A 14,659-nucleotide genomic window follows, 5' to 3' on the forward strand; every position below is an offset into this window, starting at 1 on the left:
TCGTTGGAAGGATCACGATGTGTGCTTTCCAAAGCATGTCTTTATTCGAAAATCGAGCAGTTGGTTTTTTTAAATTCCTGTCTTTTTTAAAGATTTTCTCAAAAAACAAATCTGGACAGGATTATGGCCAATGCTCCTGGAGGACATCTAAGAATTCTACAAGGTACTACCATACATCGTTGGAAGGATCACGATGTGTGCTTTCCAAAACATGTCCTTATTCGAAAATCGAGCAGTTGGTTTTTTTAAATTCCTGTCTTTTTTAAAGATTTTCTCAAAAAAAAATCTGGACAGGATAATGGCCAATGCTCCTGGAGGACATCTAAGAATTCTACAAGGTACTACTATACATCGATGGAAAGGTGACGATGTGTGCTTTCCAAAACATGTCTTTATTCGAAAATCGAGCAGTTGGTTTTTTCATATTCCTGTCTTTTTTAAAGATTTTCTCAAAAAAAAATTTGGACAGGATTATGACAGGTCAACGCTCCTGAAGGACATCTAAGAATTCTACAAGGTACTACCATACATCGTTGGAAAGGTCACGATGTGTGCTTTCCAAAACATGTCCTTATTCGAAAATCGAGCAGCTGGTTTTTTCAAATTCTTGTCTTTTTTAAAAAATTTCTCGAAAAAAAATCTGGACAGGATTATGGCCAATGCTCCTGGAGGACATCTAAGAATTCTTCAAGGTACTACCATACATCGTTGGAAAGGTCACGATGTGTACTTTCCAAAACATGTCCTTATACGAAAATCGAGCAGTTGGTTTTTTCAAATTCCTGTCTTTTTTGGAGAGAGAATGTAGTTGTCTAGCCGTTCTGTTGTTACTCTATGTCGCTCTTTTCAGTTACAAACATTGAATGTTAGATATAAAGCAGCTTTCTGTAAAAATGTTAATTACATGTAATCATATACGTGGGAATGTATACTTGTCAACTCTATAAAATAACTCATAAGTTTTCCCATAGAGGTCGCTTGTGTTATTAGCGTACTCGCATATTACGTCTGCGCTGTTTACTTATTCCACTTCTGTTACAAGCTTTTTTGAACTTTTGAACATAGTGTGAGGTTTCTATACTTTACTTTGTGTAGGCCGGGCATGGACATATATTTTTGGCTGTGTCCGTGAGTACAATTGTTTTGCTCTACATGCGAAATAAAACTTCAAAGCAACCAATGCCAAAACCCACTGTGTAACATTGTATCTTATTTTTTTTTATTGTTTGATAAAATGCTCTAGAATGTAAACCTTTTAAACTTAACAAAAATGTTCTTATTAAAAAATTGTATATACTTCTCTTATAAAAATCTTTGGTTAAATAATGACGTTAAAAAAAAATTTTTTTTTGGTTTACTATGTAAACCAAGTTTTTTTTTTTATAAAAGTTCAGTCTTTCATGTTTAAAACTTAATGAATAGTAGATTTTTAAATGTTGGTTTCTTACAAAATATGTAGAACAACTTGATATGAAAATATATATTTCTAAGCTTTAAAAATATATATTTCTAAGCTGATTGAGCATTTGTCGAACGATAACCAATAAGCATTTAGCAGACAAAGAGTAATTTTGCAATCTCACTACGCGCGAGAAAGCGACGTAGAAAAATTATGTGAAACGTATGTGTGTGCCAGAGAACAGCAGCATGCCACCACAAAAATAAATGGTAATAATAAACTTGTAGAGAATGGCATGCTTTTAGCTATGACTACGAAAAAGAAACAAGCAACGTAACAGCAAAAGCAACCAAAAAAATCAGAATAACTTTACTTGACTTCCTAAGCACTCAGTTTAAGCATTTACACACTATCAAAGCAACATGAATGGTTTTTTTTCTTTAGCTTTGACTTTTTCCTTTGGTTTTCCAAAGTCAAGCAACTAAACTTCTGTAGACCTAAAGCGGACTTTTATGTAGGGAATTTTGTGCACTATCCAGCAAAGTTTTTAAAATCGGACCAAAAACCAAGCCTAATCAACCAACTTAAGGGGGCTTAACGACCACTTAGGGCCATGAAATTTTGCACATGATCTCGCTAACATCTTACCTCTAACCATTAAAAATTCAGTGAGCTATCTTTAATCATTCATAAACGGTAGATTTTTTACTATTTTTTTCGATTCTATTCTATTGAGTGGTGGTGGGTAAAGCAAAACCATTGCATCTAATCCTGGACACTCTCCTCTTATCATAAAACATAAAACTATTTTTCGACCTATTGTTAGATTACAACATGAGACCACCCACCGACGAGGCAAACTTTTTTAGTTTTGTTCACAACCAAATAAAATTGTGTAAAACATTTTTTCCAGACGATTATTACAATACATACGGTATATTTAAACAATCCATACAGCTCCAATTTCATTTGTCTATTTCCGACAAAATTGTGTAGAGTTTTAATAAAACGAAAGTTATAATTTTTTTTAATAAAGTCTTCGTATAAATCACTTTTTTCGATATTTAAAAATTGTTTTATAGAAACGTTTTTTTCTCTTTTAAATCCATATAAAATAGTTTCGCACTAAGGCGGAAAAGTGTTTTTTTTTTTTTTGCTCCATAATGAAACCTAACTTGACGAATGCTTTCACTAGAATGATTCTATTGGGTTGCCCAAAAAGTAATTGCGGATTTTTCATATAGTCGGCGTTGACAAATTTTTTCACAGCTTGTGACTCTGTAATTGCATTCTTTCTTCTGCCAGTTATCAGCTGTTACTTTTAGCGCGCTTTAGAAAAAAAGTGTAAAAAAGTATATTTGATTAAAGTTCATTCTAAGTTTTATTAAAAATGCATTTACTTTCTTTTAAAAAATCCGCTCCACCATAGGATGGGGGGTATACTAATTTCGTCATTCTGTTTGTAACTACTCGAAATATTCGTCTGAGACCCCATAAAGTATATATATTCTTGATCGTCGCGACATTTTATGTCGATCTAGCCATATCCGTCCGTCTGTCTGTCGAAAACACGCTAACTTCCGAAGGAGTAAAGCTAGCCGCTTGAAATTTTACACAAATACTTTTATTGGTGTAGGTCAGTTGGTATTGTAAATGGGCCATATCGGTCCATGTTTTGATATAGCTGCCATATAAACCGATCTTGGGTCTTGACTTCTTGAGCCTCTAGAGTGCGCAATTTTTATCCGATTGGATAAGAATGCACGACGTGTTTTGTTATGATATCCAACAACTGTGCCAAGTATGGTTTGAATCGGTCCATAACCTGATATAGCTGTCATATAAACAGATATGGGGACTTGACTTCTTGAGTTTCTAGATGGCGCAATTCCTATCCGATTTGGCTGAAATTTTGCAAGACGTAGTTTATTCTTACTTTCGACAACTGTGTCAAATAAGGTTCATATCGGTTCATAACCTGATATAGCTACCATATAAACTAATCTGGGATCTTGACTTCTTGAGCCTCTAGAGGTCGCAATTATTATCCGATTTGCCTGAAATTTTGTACGACGGATTCTCTCATGACCATCAACATACTTGTTTTGCCTAAGAAGAGATGCCGGAAAAGGAACTCGACAAACGAGATCCATGGTGGAGGATATCCAAAGTTCGGCCCGGCCGAACTTAACGCCTTTTTACTTGTTATTTTTTGTAACAGCACTTACTTTGCACAGGATTAACGCATGTCGCAGTTCAAAGAAGCTAATGGTGCTTCATTTCGATGAATAAACTGTACCATCCGTGTAGCCATAAAGCAGCTTTTGCAATTGGAAAGCTGCAAGAGAAATTTGCTACGCTCCAACATTTCCCCATGTTCTGCACTGACAGATCAGAGAGAGAGAGAGAGAGAGAAAGAGTTGTTTTGATTGCCGGCTGGCGAGAAGGAGCATTTATCGAACGATCACCAATAAACATTTAGCAGACAGAGAGTAATTTTGCACTCTCACTCACGACCAATGGTCTTGCTTACATTGCATCTACTACAGTTAGAGAGTTATTTCAAACTCTGAGTGAACAATTGTACTCACGCATACATAGTCAAAAAGCAGTGGCAATGCCTGTTATAGACTATGACAGCGGTGGGCCCAATTATTTGGCTATGTTTGCGTGAGTACAATTGTTTTGTCTACATGCGAAATAAAATTGCAAATTGCCTAAGCTGCGGTGAATAGTATTCACGGAATGTTCGTGATTTGTTTTAATTTCTGCTTGTAAAAAGAGAGCTCGCTCGCAACAAAAAAAAAACTTCTCTGCTGAAAGAAAAACCACAGGGTACCGATTTGGCCATCGCTGGCCTAGACCAGGCATGGGCAAAGGAGCGCTTTTGAGCATTTGCACTTAGCAGCTAATACTCGTTTGGTGGATACTACGTACATGATTAATTACTGATCAGGCAACATAAACACAAATAACGAAGAATGAAAAATCAATTTGTTCCTTACCAGACATCTTTTGGAGATGCTTGATTTGGAAGCAAACACTGTCATGTTCAAATTGCAATGAAACATTTGCTCAATAAGTATCTATCAAATATATATTTAAATAGAAAGGCTTTCATCATTAAAGCCACAAGTTCAACCCAAAAAAACTCATCTGAAATTAATTGTAAAAAAATAACTATTTTCGTACAATTTTGGCATTGTAGTTTTATTTGGCATGTAGAGCAAAACAATTGTACTCACGCCCACAGCCAAAAACATGTATCCATGCCTGGCATAGATAAAGTAAACACACTATGTTCAAAAAAGCTTGTAACAGAAGTGGAAAAAGTAAACAACGCAGACGCAATATGCGAGTACGCTAATAACAAAAGCGACCTCTATGGGAAAACTTATGAGTTATTTTATAGAGTTGAAAAGTATACATTCCCATGTATATGATTACATGTAATTAACATTTTTACAGAAAGCTGCTTTATATCTAACATTCAATGTTTGTAACTGAAAAGAGCGACATAGAGTACACAACAGAACGGCTAGACAACTACATTCTCTCTCCAAAAAAGACAGGAATTTGAAAAAACCAACTGCCTCCAGGAGCATTGGCCATTATCCTGTCCCGATTTTTTTTTTTTGAGAAATTCTTTAAAAGAGACATGAATTTGAAAAAACCAACTGCTCGATTTTCGAATAAAGACATGTTTTGGAAAGCACACATCGTGACTTGTAGAATTCTTAGATGTCCTCCAGGAGCGTTGACCAAAATCCTGTCCAGATTTTTTCGAGAAATTTTTTAAAAAAGACAGGAATTTAAAAAAACCAACTGCTCGATTTTCGAATGGAGACATGGTTTGGAAAGCACACATCGTGACCTTTCCAACGATGTGTGGTAGTACCTTGTAGAATTCTTAGATGTCCTCCAGGAGCATTGGCCATAATCCTGTCCAGATTTTTTTTGCGAAAATCTTTAAAAAAGACAGGAATTTAAAAAAACCAACTGCTCGATTTTCGAATAAGGACATGTTTTGGAAAGCACACATCGTGACCTTTCCAACGATGTATGGTAGTTCCTTGTAGAATTCTTAGATGTCCTCCAGGAGCATTGGCCATAATCCTGTCCAGATTTTTTTTTTGAGAAAATCTTTAAAAAAGACAGGAATTTAAAAAAACCAACTGCTCGATTTTCGAATGGAGACATGTTTTGGAAAGCACACATCGTGACCTTTCAAACGATGTATGGTAGTACCTTGTAGAATTCTTAGATGTCCTCCAGGAGCGTTGACCATAATCCTGTCCAGATTTTTTCGAGAAATTTTTTAAAAAAGACAGGAATTTAAAAAAACCAACTGCTCGATTTTCGAATGGAGACATGGTTTGGAAAGCACACATAGTGACCTTTCCAACGATGTATGGTAGTACCTTGTAGAATTCTTAGATGTCCTCCAGGAGCGTTGGCCATAATCCTGTCCAGATTTTTTTTTGAGAAAATCTTTAAAAAAGACAGGAATATGAAAAAACCAACTGCTCGATTTTCGAATAAGGACATGTTTTGGAAAGCACACATCGTGACCTTTCCAACGATGTATGGTAGTACCTTGTAGAATTCTTAGATGTCCTCCAGGACCATTGGTCATAATCCTGCCCAGAATATTTTTTTTATAAATTTGTAATTTTTCTTAGTACTACGGTACTAGATATTTTTAATTTGGTGTTTTTGATTCAAAGCATTGATATTTTACTCCAAATTTTGTTATGGTTTTATTTTTCATTTTACAAATATTTGCAAAAACTGATAAAAAGTAAGAAATTTAATTAATTTCTCTTGTTTTTTGGTTCTGTTAAGTATTTACAGAGCTCTGCTAACCCCTCAGTGGATCTCTGTTAATACTTCTGTTACTCTATCTCGCACTCTGTTAACAAAGCGGTTTGTGTCTCTGCTAGTTAAATTCGGAATTTATCTTCACACACATTTTTCCTTTTCCGGTTTGCAACCAAACTCTTTGCAACTTTGTAGTACTGGCTACTTTATTTTGGCAAAAGGCTAAATTATACCTGTAATTTCGCACATTACAATTAAACTCTGTTGTTTCAATGTTATGCTATTGAGTCATTGTGCCTTAGCTAATGATGTTATCTCCCTTTCTCCGCGACATACATAAAAAATATAAAATAAATAAAATTTCACAGATAAAGCATGAAAAAATAAATGAAATAAATAAATAAACAATAACGCATCATAACATTTATGTTAAAGAGTGAAAAAGGGCACATTTCCAAAACACCTCAACTAGTGTGAACGGTTGAGATGTTTTTCAAAACGACATAAGCAAAACGAATTAATGTAGACATGGCATTACCCTCATATTTTTGAATAAGAGAGCTCAACATGCACTTAATGCAATTTCACGAGCTAAATTTTGAGATATGAAACATACAAATTATTTTTGCAGTTTTTTTTTTCAATTTCCGCTCTTAAGCGACGTCCGGATTGAACAAGAATCCTTTACACGACGTGAAATATGGCGCCATGAAGGCATAAAAAACTGTCCATTCAAATACGTCCCGCCAATTACCTTTCAGCCTGGCCGCCACACGTACGACAGCAAATAGAAATAAAATATTTAATTAATATTGAGTGGATATATTTAATTACCGTAATATAGTGCAAAATAAGTGAAAACATGTGGTTACTTTATTCAATACAATGTACATACATATTCAGCAGTAAATAGAAATAATGACATAGTGGCGAAACTGCATTTAAAAGCAACAAATGATTGGATCGTGTACATTTTAAATTAAAATGGTATCATCAAGCTCGTCGTCCTTTCCTGCGGGATGTACAGCGGCTTTGCGAAGAACTTTAAAAACTACTTCGGATAAGGAGTCTCGAGCACCTGTATCCAGTATCTGGCATACATTGTTAAAAACGGCTTCATCATCTCTTAGTTGTAAAATTGTTATAAGAGCTATTTCAGAGTTGGATTTAACATAACCATTTTTTTCCTTCGTGCCATTTACAAGCATTGGAATCAGGTATTTAATCAGTTCTGGTGGAAGAGTTTTACTTTTTACGGATTTAGCAATATGATTGCAGCTTTTAGCCACCAATTGCTTTATTTCATTACTATTATGGTTCATTGCTCGTGAAAATGCATAGATAAGTTGCGGTGATATAGGTCTGTGCGTTAAAAGGCAATGTTCTATTAGATATGCAGCAGCCCGTATTCCATTACTTGCTATTGGAACTTTGTCGGTCGATATAAGTGATACGACACATGATAATATTTCTGCTTCGTGCCCAGAGCTTAGGACTACTTCTGCACTTTCTTTTAGGGAAACAAATAGAAAAACTGTACAGCCATGTTTTAAAAATGGATCGTCACATTCATACATTAGCATATTATTAAGTACAAGGTCTTGCACTTGATCACAGTGCAAATATTTGAGCAATGATCCCATGCATCCCCCTGCAGCGCTACGTGTCACATCTTCCTGGTGTCCGAGAAAGCTAACTAACGTTGCAGTTACATTTTTTTTTAATATCTCAGACATCTTATTACCAGCTGGTGTAATAACACTGCGAAGAGCATGTAACATTGTTTCTCGAATTGCAGGGTCATCACTCGATTTCAAACTATTGTGAATTTCATTGAAAAGTGGGTCTGCTCTAGTATGAATAACAACGAGCTCAGATAATGCATTTCCAGCTTTCATGCGAACCGTTCGATTTTGATCATACAGAGCTTTCAAAAAAGTAGTTTGAAGTTGGGGTAAAAATTGTTTTAACATTACACCAACTTTGTGCAAAAGTATTGCTAATGTCTCAAGAACAGCAGCTTTTACTCCAGCATTGAAGCGGTCACCCAAAATTCGAATTAGCGGACCTGTTATATGGACAACCGAAGGCTGTAATGATTGGGCACTCGTAAGAACAATTATTTCTCCTAAACCCTGAGCCGCATTTTCTTTTTCTTCAGGGAGACCGTTAAGTATAGCTTCTCGGAAAACTGGTAATAAAGGAGCAATACCCTTAGGCAGACAAAATCCTGGCAGTTCAATGTCCTTAGAATCACTGGCTGCAAAACGTACAGCTTGTCTCACATCCGACACATGCGCAATTTGCTGACAAGAGTCTAAACCTTTCACAACTGCATTCAATGCTTCCCATGATCGCTGCAAAATGTCTCGATCTTCATCTGCAAGTAATCGAAGAAGACATCGTAATAATTGGGGCACATATTGCCCATAGTTTCCAGGTGTGTGTATACAAAATGCAGACAATAAACACGCAGATGACTTTCGTGTGACTAAATGTTCAGATTTTGCGGATTCCATTAAAGTATCCAATATGGTTCGAATTCCAAAATCGTCACTTACTGATAAAACCACAACCTGGCAATATTCTAACTCAAGCGACTCATTTGAACTACCTTGCGCTTCAGACAGTGCTTGCAATAAAGCGTGAAGAATTTTAGGTAAATATTTTGTAAGTGCATCCCCTGCTACAGATACAAGAATTGAAAGTGCCTTAGTGTTAACAGGTGGCGTAGTTAGCTGTGGAACTAAATATGGAAGCACAACGCGAGACTTAATTGTCATAACTTGTCGAAGGCCGTCTAATGTGTATTCAACTATTTCAGGATTAGGATCTGAAAGACCTTCCAACATCGAAGGGAGTATATCATCCAAAGCTTTTGATCCAACTGTTGTGTGAAGTGAATCAAATGTTTTTGCTGCAGCTATTCGAACTTCTGGAAGGGGATCTGATAGTGCTTTTCTTACTGTAGGTACTAAGCTATTAACGAACGATAGCACCATTTCCTTAGACGTTGAAGCCATTATTTCAGACAGGCCAATGCACACACCCTGACGTTGATCCGCATGTTCAGAGTTTAGTCCATTTTCAAGAATAGGAATTATTTCTGGTAATACACGTTCTCCAAGTTTCCTTACTAAATCCCCCAACGTCCGCGCAGCAACTTGCCTTTTATCGTAGCTTGTACTGGCCAAACAACCTAATAACAACCCAAACAATGTAGGGAGAATCTCTCTCAAAGTTCTTGGCGTGTTTGTTACAACGACTTTCCACACATGCAGAGCTGCTTGGCGAACCATAAGTGAAACATCACTACGACCCATATAAAGTCCGGAAAGTACTCTATTGCGCCTTTCATTTCCCAAAAATCTTATAATTGCAGTATGTGATTGCTCAGTTCCAAAGTTATCATCTTCGCTTGCAGTCTCTGTAGTCATTTTTCCTGAAACTCCAGATATTCTGTATAACAAATCACCCAAAAGCTGCACAGAACTAAATCGGATACGCCAGTTGTCATCGAATAGTCCTTTTTCAAGCTCAGGCAATAACAAGGTAACGGCTGTTTCTGCATAAAGATTTACAATTCGTTGGCCAGCTTTTAATGCCGTGTCGCGAACGTACTCATTCTCATCAGCCAGGGCTTTAAGGATTGGATTTATGATTTGCCCGATGTAAGGTGTAAAATCTTGAGGAAATGTATTTGGCATGTATATAAACATCATTATGTAGCCGTCTTTCACGTGAGGAGCAATGTCATTTCTTTCAGCTGTAGCTATGATTTCAGGCATAAGCTTGTGTAATTTCTCTACGCCAAGACCGCCTACAACCTCCGAAAGACCTTGTGCGGCACCACTTCGATCGACACTACTTGATTCAGATGTAAGAGTTTGCATTAACCATGGAAGTAAATCTTCAAATGATGATTCACCCATCCCTCTCACCATAGCACCTAATGCACGGGCAGAAACTGCTCTTACCTCTGGAACTGGATCCAATAACGACATTTTAAGACCCGGAATTATATTAGGAAGATAAGGTGTCAAATCTTTTTGGTCTGTTAAAGAATACATGTTTCCAATAATTTGAGAAGACATTTTTCGAGTTTCCGTGGAACGATCCATGAATGCCCTTTGCACTACCGGCATTATTAAAGCAAGGGATGGGGCATCAATAAAATGAACAAATTTTGTTTGAAGCAAGCTTTGAAGACAAACAGAAGTATTCCTGGAGGGATCTTCTAGAGCTTTTAACAAAACCGGAACTAAAGCTTGTATTTCTGGGTTTTTAATAACTGATCCTATAACCTTAAGAGCATCAGCTCCAGATTCCTGTACTTTTGTATGAGAATCTCCCAACACTTCAATTAATTTAGGCACTATAGATGGTAAGCATGACGAAAGTTGTTTGGGGGCACAATAAGCCATCGCCCCTAATAGCTCCACAGACGCAGTTTTTGTTCTCCAAGAGTCTTCGTCCAATGCTTCAAGTAGTGATGGCAGAACCAATTTTACACCATGCGCTGATAACTTTGCCATTACAACTTTAGCGGTATCATCTGCGGCCTGTCGAACGTATTGTGAAGAATCGCCAAAACATTGTAATAAGTGGGGGAGTACATGGACTATATAAGGTTCAAAGAGCCTTCCAAGAGTAGTACATAAAATTTCAAATGCAAACAAAGCTCCTTCTCTTGATTTGTAATTTTTCTTTTCCTGAATATAGGTTGTAAGCTTGGTCATTATATCAAACTGTTTTAGGGATAGAATACCTAATCCTTTGACAATACCTGCTATACCATATGCAGCACCTCTACGTTCTCCATATTTTTCAGATTTTACTAGCAACTGCAAAAGACGTTTTATCATTATTGGAGCTTCATCTCTTACTGACGGCATTAAGTGTGGAAGGCAGTTTGAGACAGCTTCTTGTACTTGCTGCGATGGTGTCGATAAAGCTGATAATAACCTTTTAACTATTGGTTCAATTCGAGGATCATCCTTCTCCAAATGACGGGCTAAAGAACCCATTAAAATGACAACAGCTTGTCTTATATTGTCATATCTTTCCGATTTTGGTGCCTTATCAAGAAAATCCTCAAAAACTGGCAGCAGATTAATGATGGTTTCCTTACCATGAATATCAACAATAGTAAGAGCAGAAGCCAACATTTCTTTGTGGACGATCTCATCACTATCTCCAAGTCCTGAAGAAACCATGAATTGCATTACGTGGTTCACATCATCAAGTGAAAAATATATTGCAGCTTTTGAGATTGCTATTGCAACTCCTCTTCTTGATTGCCACTGGTCTAATGCAGGTTCAATTTCACGACCAAATTTGTCTAATTTTGGAGGAATTTTTGTAAGTTTTTCATTATATATTTTTAAAAGTCTTTTTAAAACTCCTTTTGTACGCGACGGATCTTTTTGCAACAATGGTTGCAAAGATTCCGAAGCAGCTTTTTGAATGCAAACTTCGGGATGAGTCACATAAGGTAATATTTGGGTATATTCTGGAAGGTCTAAATTAAGATTCTCCCAAAGTTCTATCCCTAGTAATCGGTTGTCTATGAATACATCAAATTTAGCAAGCCAAGCACTATTTTTTAAACGAACTGCAAAATCAACATCATTTTTACATTCATATTCTAACGATTTATGTAAGATTAGTAACACGCGTAGAGCTGCATCCCTAATGCCATCCATACTGTCCTCCAACGCTTTTAAAAATAAGTCGATTTCGGTTTGTCGTGCCGTTGTGCAATAATCGTCGCCCGTGTTGCATTTTGCAACTTCAAGTAGTGCATTCAAGGCTTTACTTCGTATTAGTCCGCAATGTACACGTATAACAAAAAGCAGCAAACTGAACATATCCATAACAGGCATATATTTTGGATGTTGGAAGTCAAGTAAGTCACCAGTAGGTGTAGTTCCTCTTTTTTGAGCATGTTTTTCAATTATTTTGATGCCAGATATTTGTAATGCTTCATTGTTCACAACATATTTATCCCGAAGAGCTCTTTCAATGAATTGGAAAGAATATGTAAATGCAGGACAATCCAAAGTTTTATGATCATCTAAAGTATACATTTTTAATGCAACCAAAGTATCCACAACGGCGTCATTCAAATTTTGAACCAACCAATTTGAATTTAGATCACAGCGAGGTTCGGCCAGACGTATAGTTGTTATTGCAATTTGTTCTCCCAATTTTGAATTAATAAAACATGCTTTGTGTAGATTATAATAAAGATCTACTAAGAGCTCTGCAGATAAGGGTGATTTCATTGCATTCAAAATAACGGGAAGTAGTTTTGGAAAGTGAAGAGAAAATTGTTTAGCATTTCCTTTTGAAGAAGCGCCCATCATTTTAATGGAACATATCAATTGATTATTTAAGGTACTAAGTCGATTTCTAATCAATTGTTCCTTTTCTGTTTGTGCTCTTATCGTTTCTTGTTGTTTTGTTGTTAACTTAATTGGTTTTCCTTTCCCCTCTTTCCGTTTCTTTTCCTCTATTTCTCTTCTTAACTGAAGCTCCTCCAGCTGCTCTTTATAACTATAAGCCTTATTCTCTCTTTTTAGGCCAGTTGTGCAATAGATTTCATCGTGGTTTGGATAGACGCTTTTGTCATACAACTCTCCTTCGGGTGTTAAAAAGGTAAAATATTCATCATCCGTTATATTAATTAAATTTGGCTCAATAAGTTTAGACGAAACTTCCGATATTAGCAGTGATAAAAATTTGTCAGGGCTTAATCGTGTTAAAGTGGCAATTGCATTCTCATATTGGGATGTTGGCTTAAATTTATTTATTGCAATATCGAATATTTTCTTCGGATTCGATGAAATAAATTTTATTGGATTTAGATGGAATTGATTTTTAAGCAAATTCTCCCACAAATCAGGTTCAACGTTTGCTATTAAGGGATGATGACACATAATTATTAACTGAAGTGATAAAGATTCGGCTTCAATGTTGGGTAGATTTGACATGTTGGAAATTAAATAAATTGTTTTAATTAATGATTTTGCGAGTATGTCAGCTTCGTTTGTATCCAGATTCTTTTCATATGTTGTTAAATATTTGTCTAGCTCATCAATAATTGATTTTGCGAACATAATGTTTTGTTTCGATGCTGCAAGTTCAACAACAACGTTATTAACTTGTTGCCTAACCTTTTCAGAACTGTTGAGAATTGATGAGACTATTATTTTATATAGAACATCGTGATTTCCCCTAATATTTTTGTAGTGGTCTACCAGCAGTCGTTCAGCAATTAGAATGATGCAACACAGTATGTCAGGTGAAGCAGAAGCTACAAAACGGTCTGTAAAAAATACAGATTTGTTTAGGTCCAAAATGTTATTCCAAAAACCAGCAAACATATCTCGTTTTTCCGATCCATCAATCTTCAAAAGAATGCATGTGGCAATAACCGCTTCTGACACAAATGCAATTTGTGATGAACTTTGAACTCCTTTCTCAAAAATCTGCAACAAGCATGTAATTAATTTGTCCTCGACAAAAATGTTTCTATTACTAGTCGTTAAAAGCCATTGTAGATATGACAAACGAACAACTTGAGTAGTAGTTTTCATCCCAAGACCTTTTTGAAATACATTGCACATAGAAATATAGAATTCATCTGGAAATTCTGCTGACCACATGCCATACGCTTCCAGGCATTTACATAAAACCTTTTCGTGGACTTCAGAATACAGGATTTTTGAAAAGGATTCTATCACAAGTGGATACATTTTGGAAATTTCGGATATCGGCACGCTGTTATATTTTAGAATTCCCGTACACTGAAAGCAAAAAATAAAATACATTTGTATTAAAATTTTATAAAAGAATCATTGTAGTAATTTTACAGGCTCATTTGATTTTTCAAATACTTGTTTTAGAAATCCCTTTTTGACGCTGATTGTGTTTATCTTAAAAATTCGTGCTACATTCGGTGCTCTTCTATATACACATCTGCGACAGGGAGTAAGTATTTTCCTGTTTCCGTTGTGTTCTCTTATACAACAAACAGATCAAAAATTGCCTTATATTTGTAATGTACCATATTGTAAAAAGGGAGAAATTTGTTAGTTAAATCAGCAACAAAATTTGGTGTAACAACAGAATGCTGGAAAAGTGACAGCAGTAATTTTTTCCAAAAACGGCAAACTACCGCGCCCGTCCACGCGTTGCGGATACTGGAATGCTCCATACAGAGAGGAGCGGATAGTCTCAGAGAGAGCCCGGGTGGTACCGGCTCTTGCACAAATATTGAGTGCCTATGATGCTCGATATGACAAGGCGAGTTATTGGCGCCTTTGAATAACCAATGGCCACCTTGTTCCCGCGGCAATCGGTCTTTTGAACCGGAATGAGCTTGCTCACCTACAAGAGTTTGAAGAGGACCGCCATCTCCACATGAAAATGTGG

General features: G+C 36.3%; 1 protein-coding gene across 2 annotated transcripts in view; it reads right to left on the reverse strand.

Moving 5' to 3' along the window:
* Positions 1–7,061: 7,061 nt before the first annotated feature.
* The window catches only part of LOC106092964 (stalled ribosome sensor GCN1), a 36,850-nt gene continuing 29,252 nt past the window's right edge, over positions 7,062–14,659 (reverse strand). For both annotated transcript variants that reach the window (XM_059362145.1, XM_059362146.1), the window contains one exon: positions 7,062–14,031. In XM_059362145.1, the coding sequence (XP_059218128.1) occupies positions 7,195–14,031 (6,837 nt within the window). In that variant the 3' untranslated portion in view covers positions 7,062–7,194. The remainder of the gene's footprint in view (positions 14,032–14,659) is intronic.

Source organism: Stomoxys calcitrans, chromosome 2 (assembly GCF_963082655.1).
Source record: "Stomoxys calcitrans chromosome 2, idStoCalc2.1, whole genome shotgun sequence".
Taxonomy (NCBI): Eukaryota; Metazoa; Arthropoda; class Insecta; order Diptera; family Muscidae; genus Stomoxys; species Stomoxys calcitrans.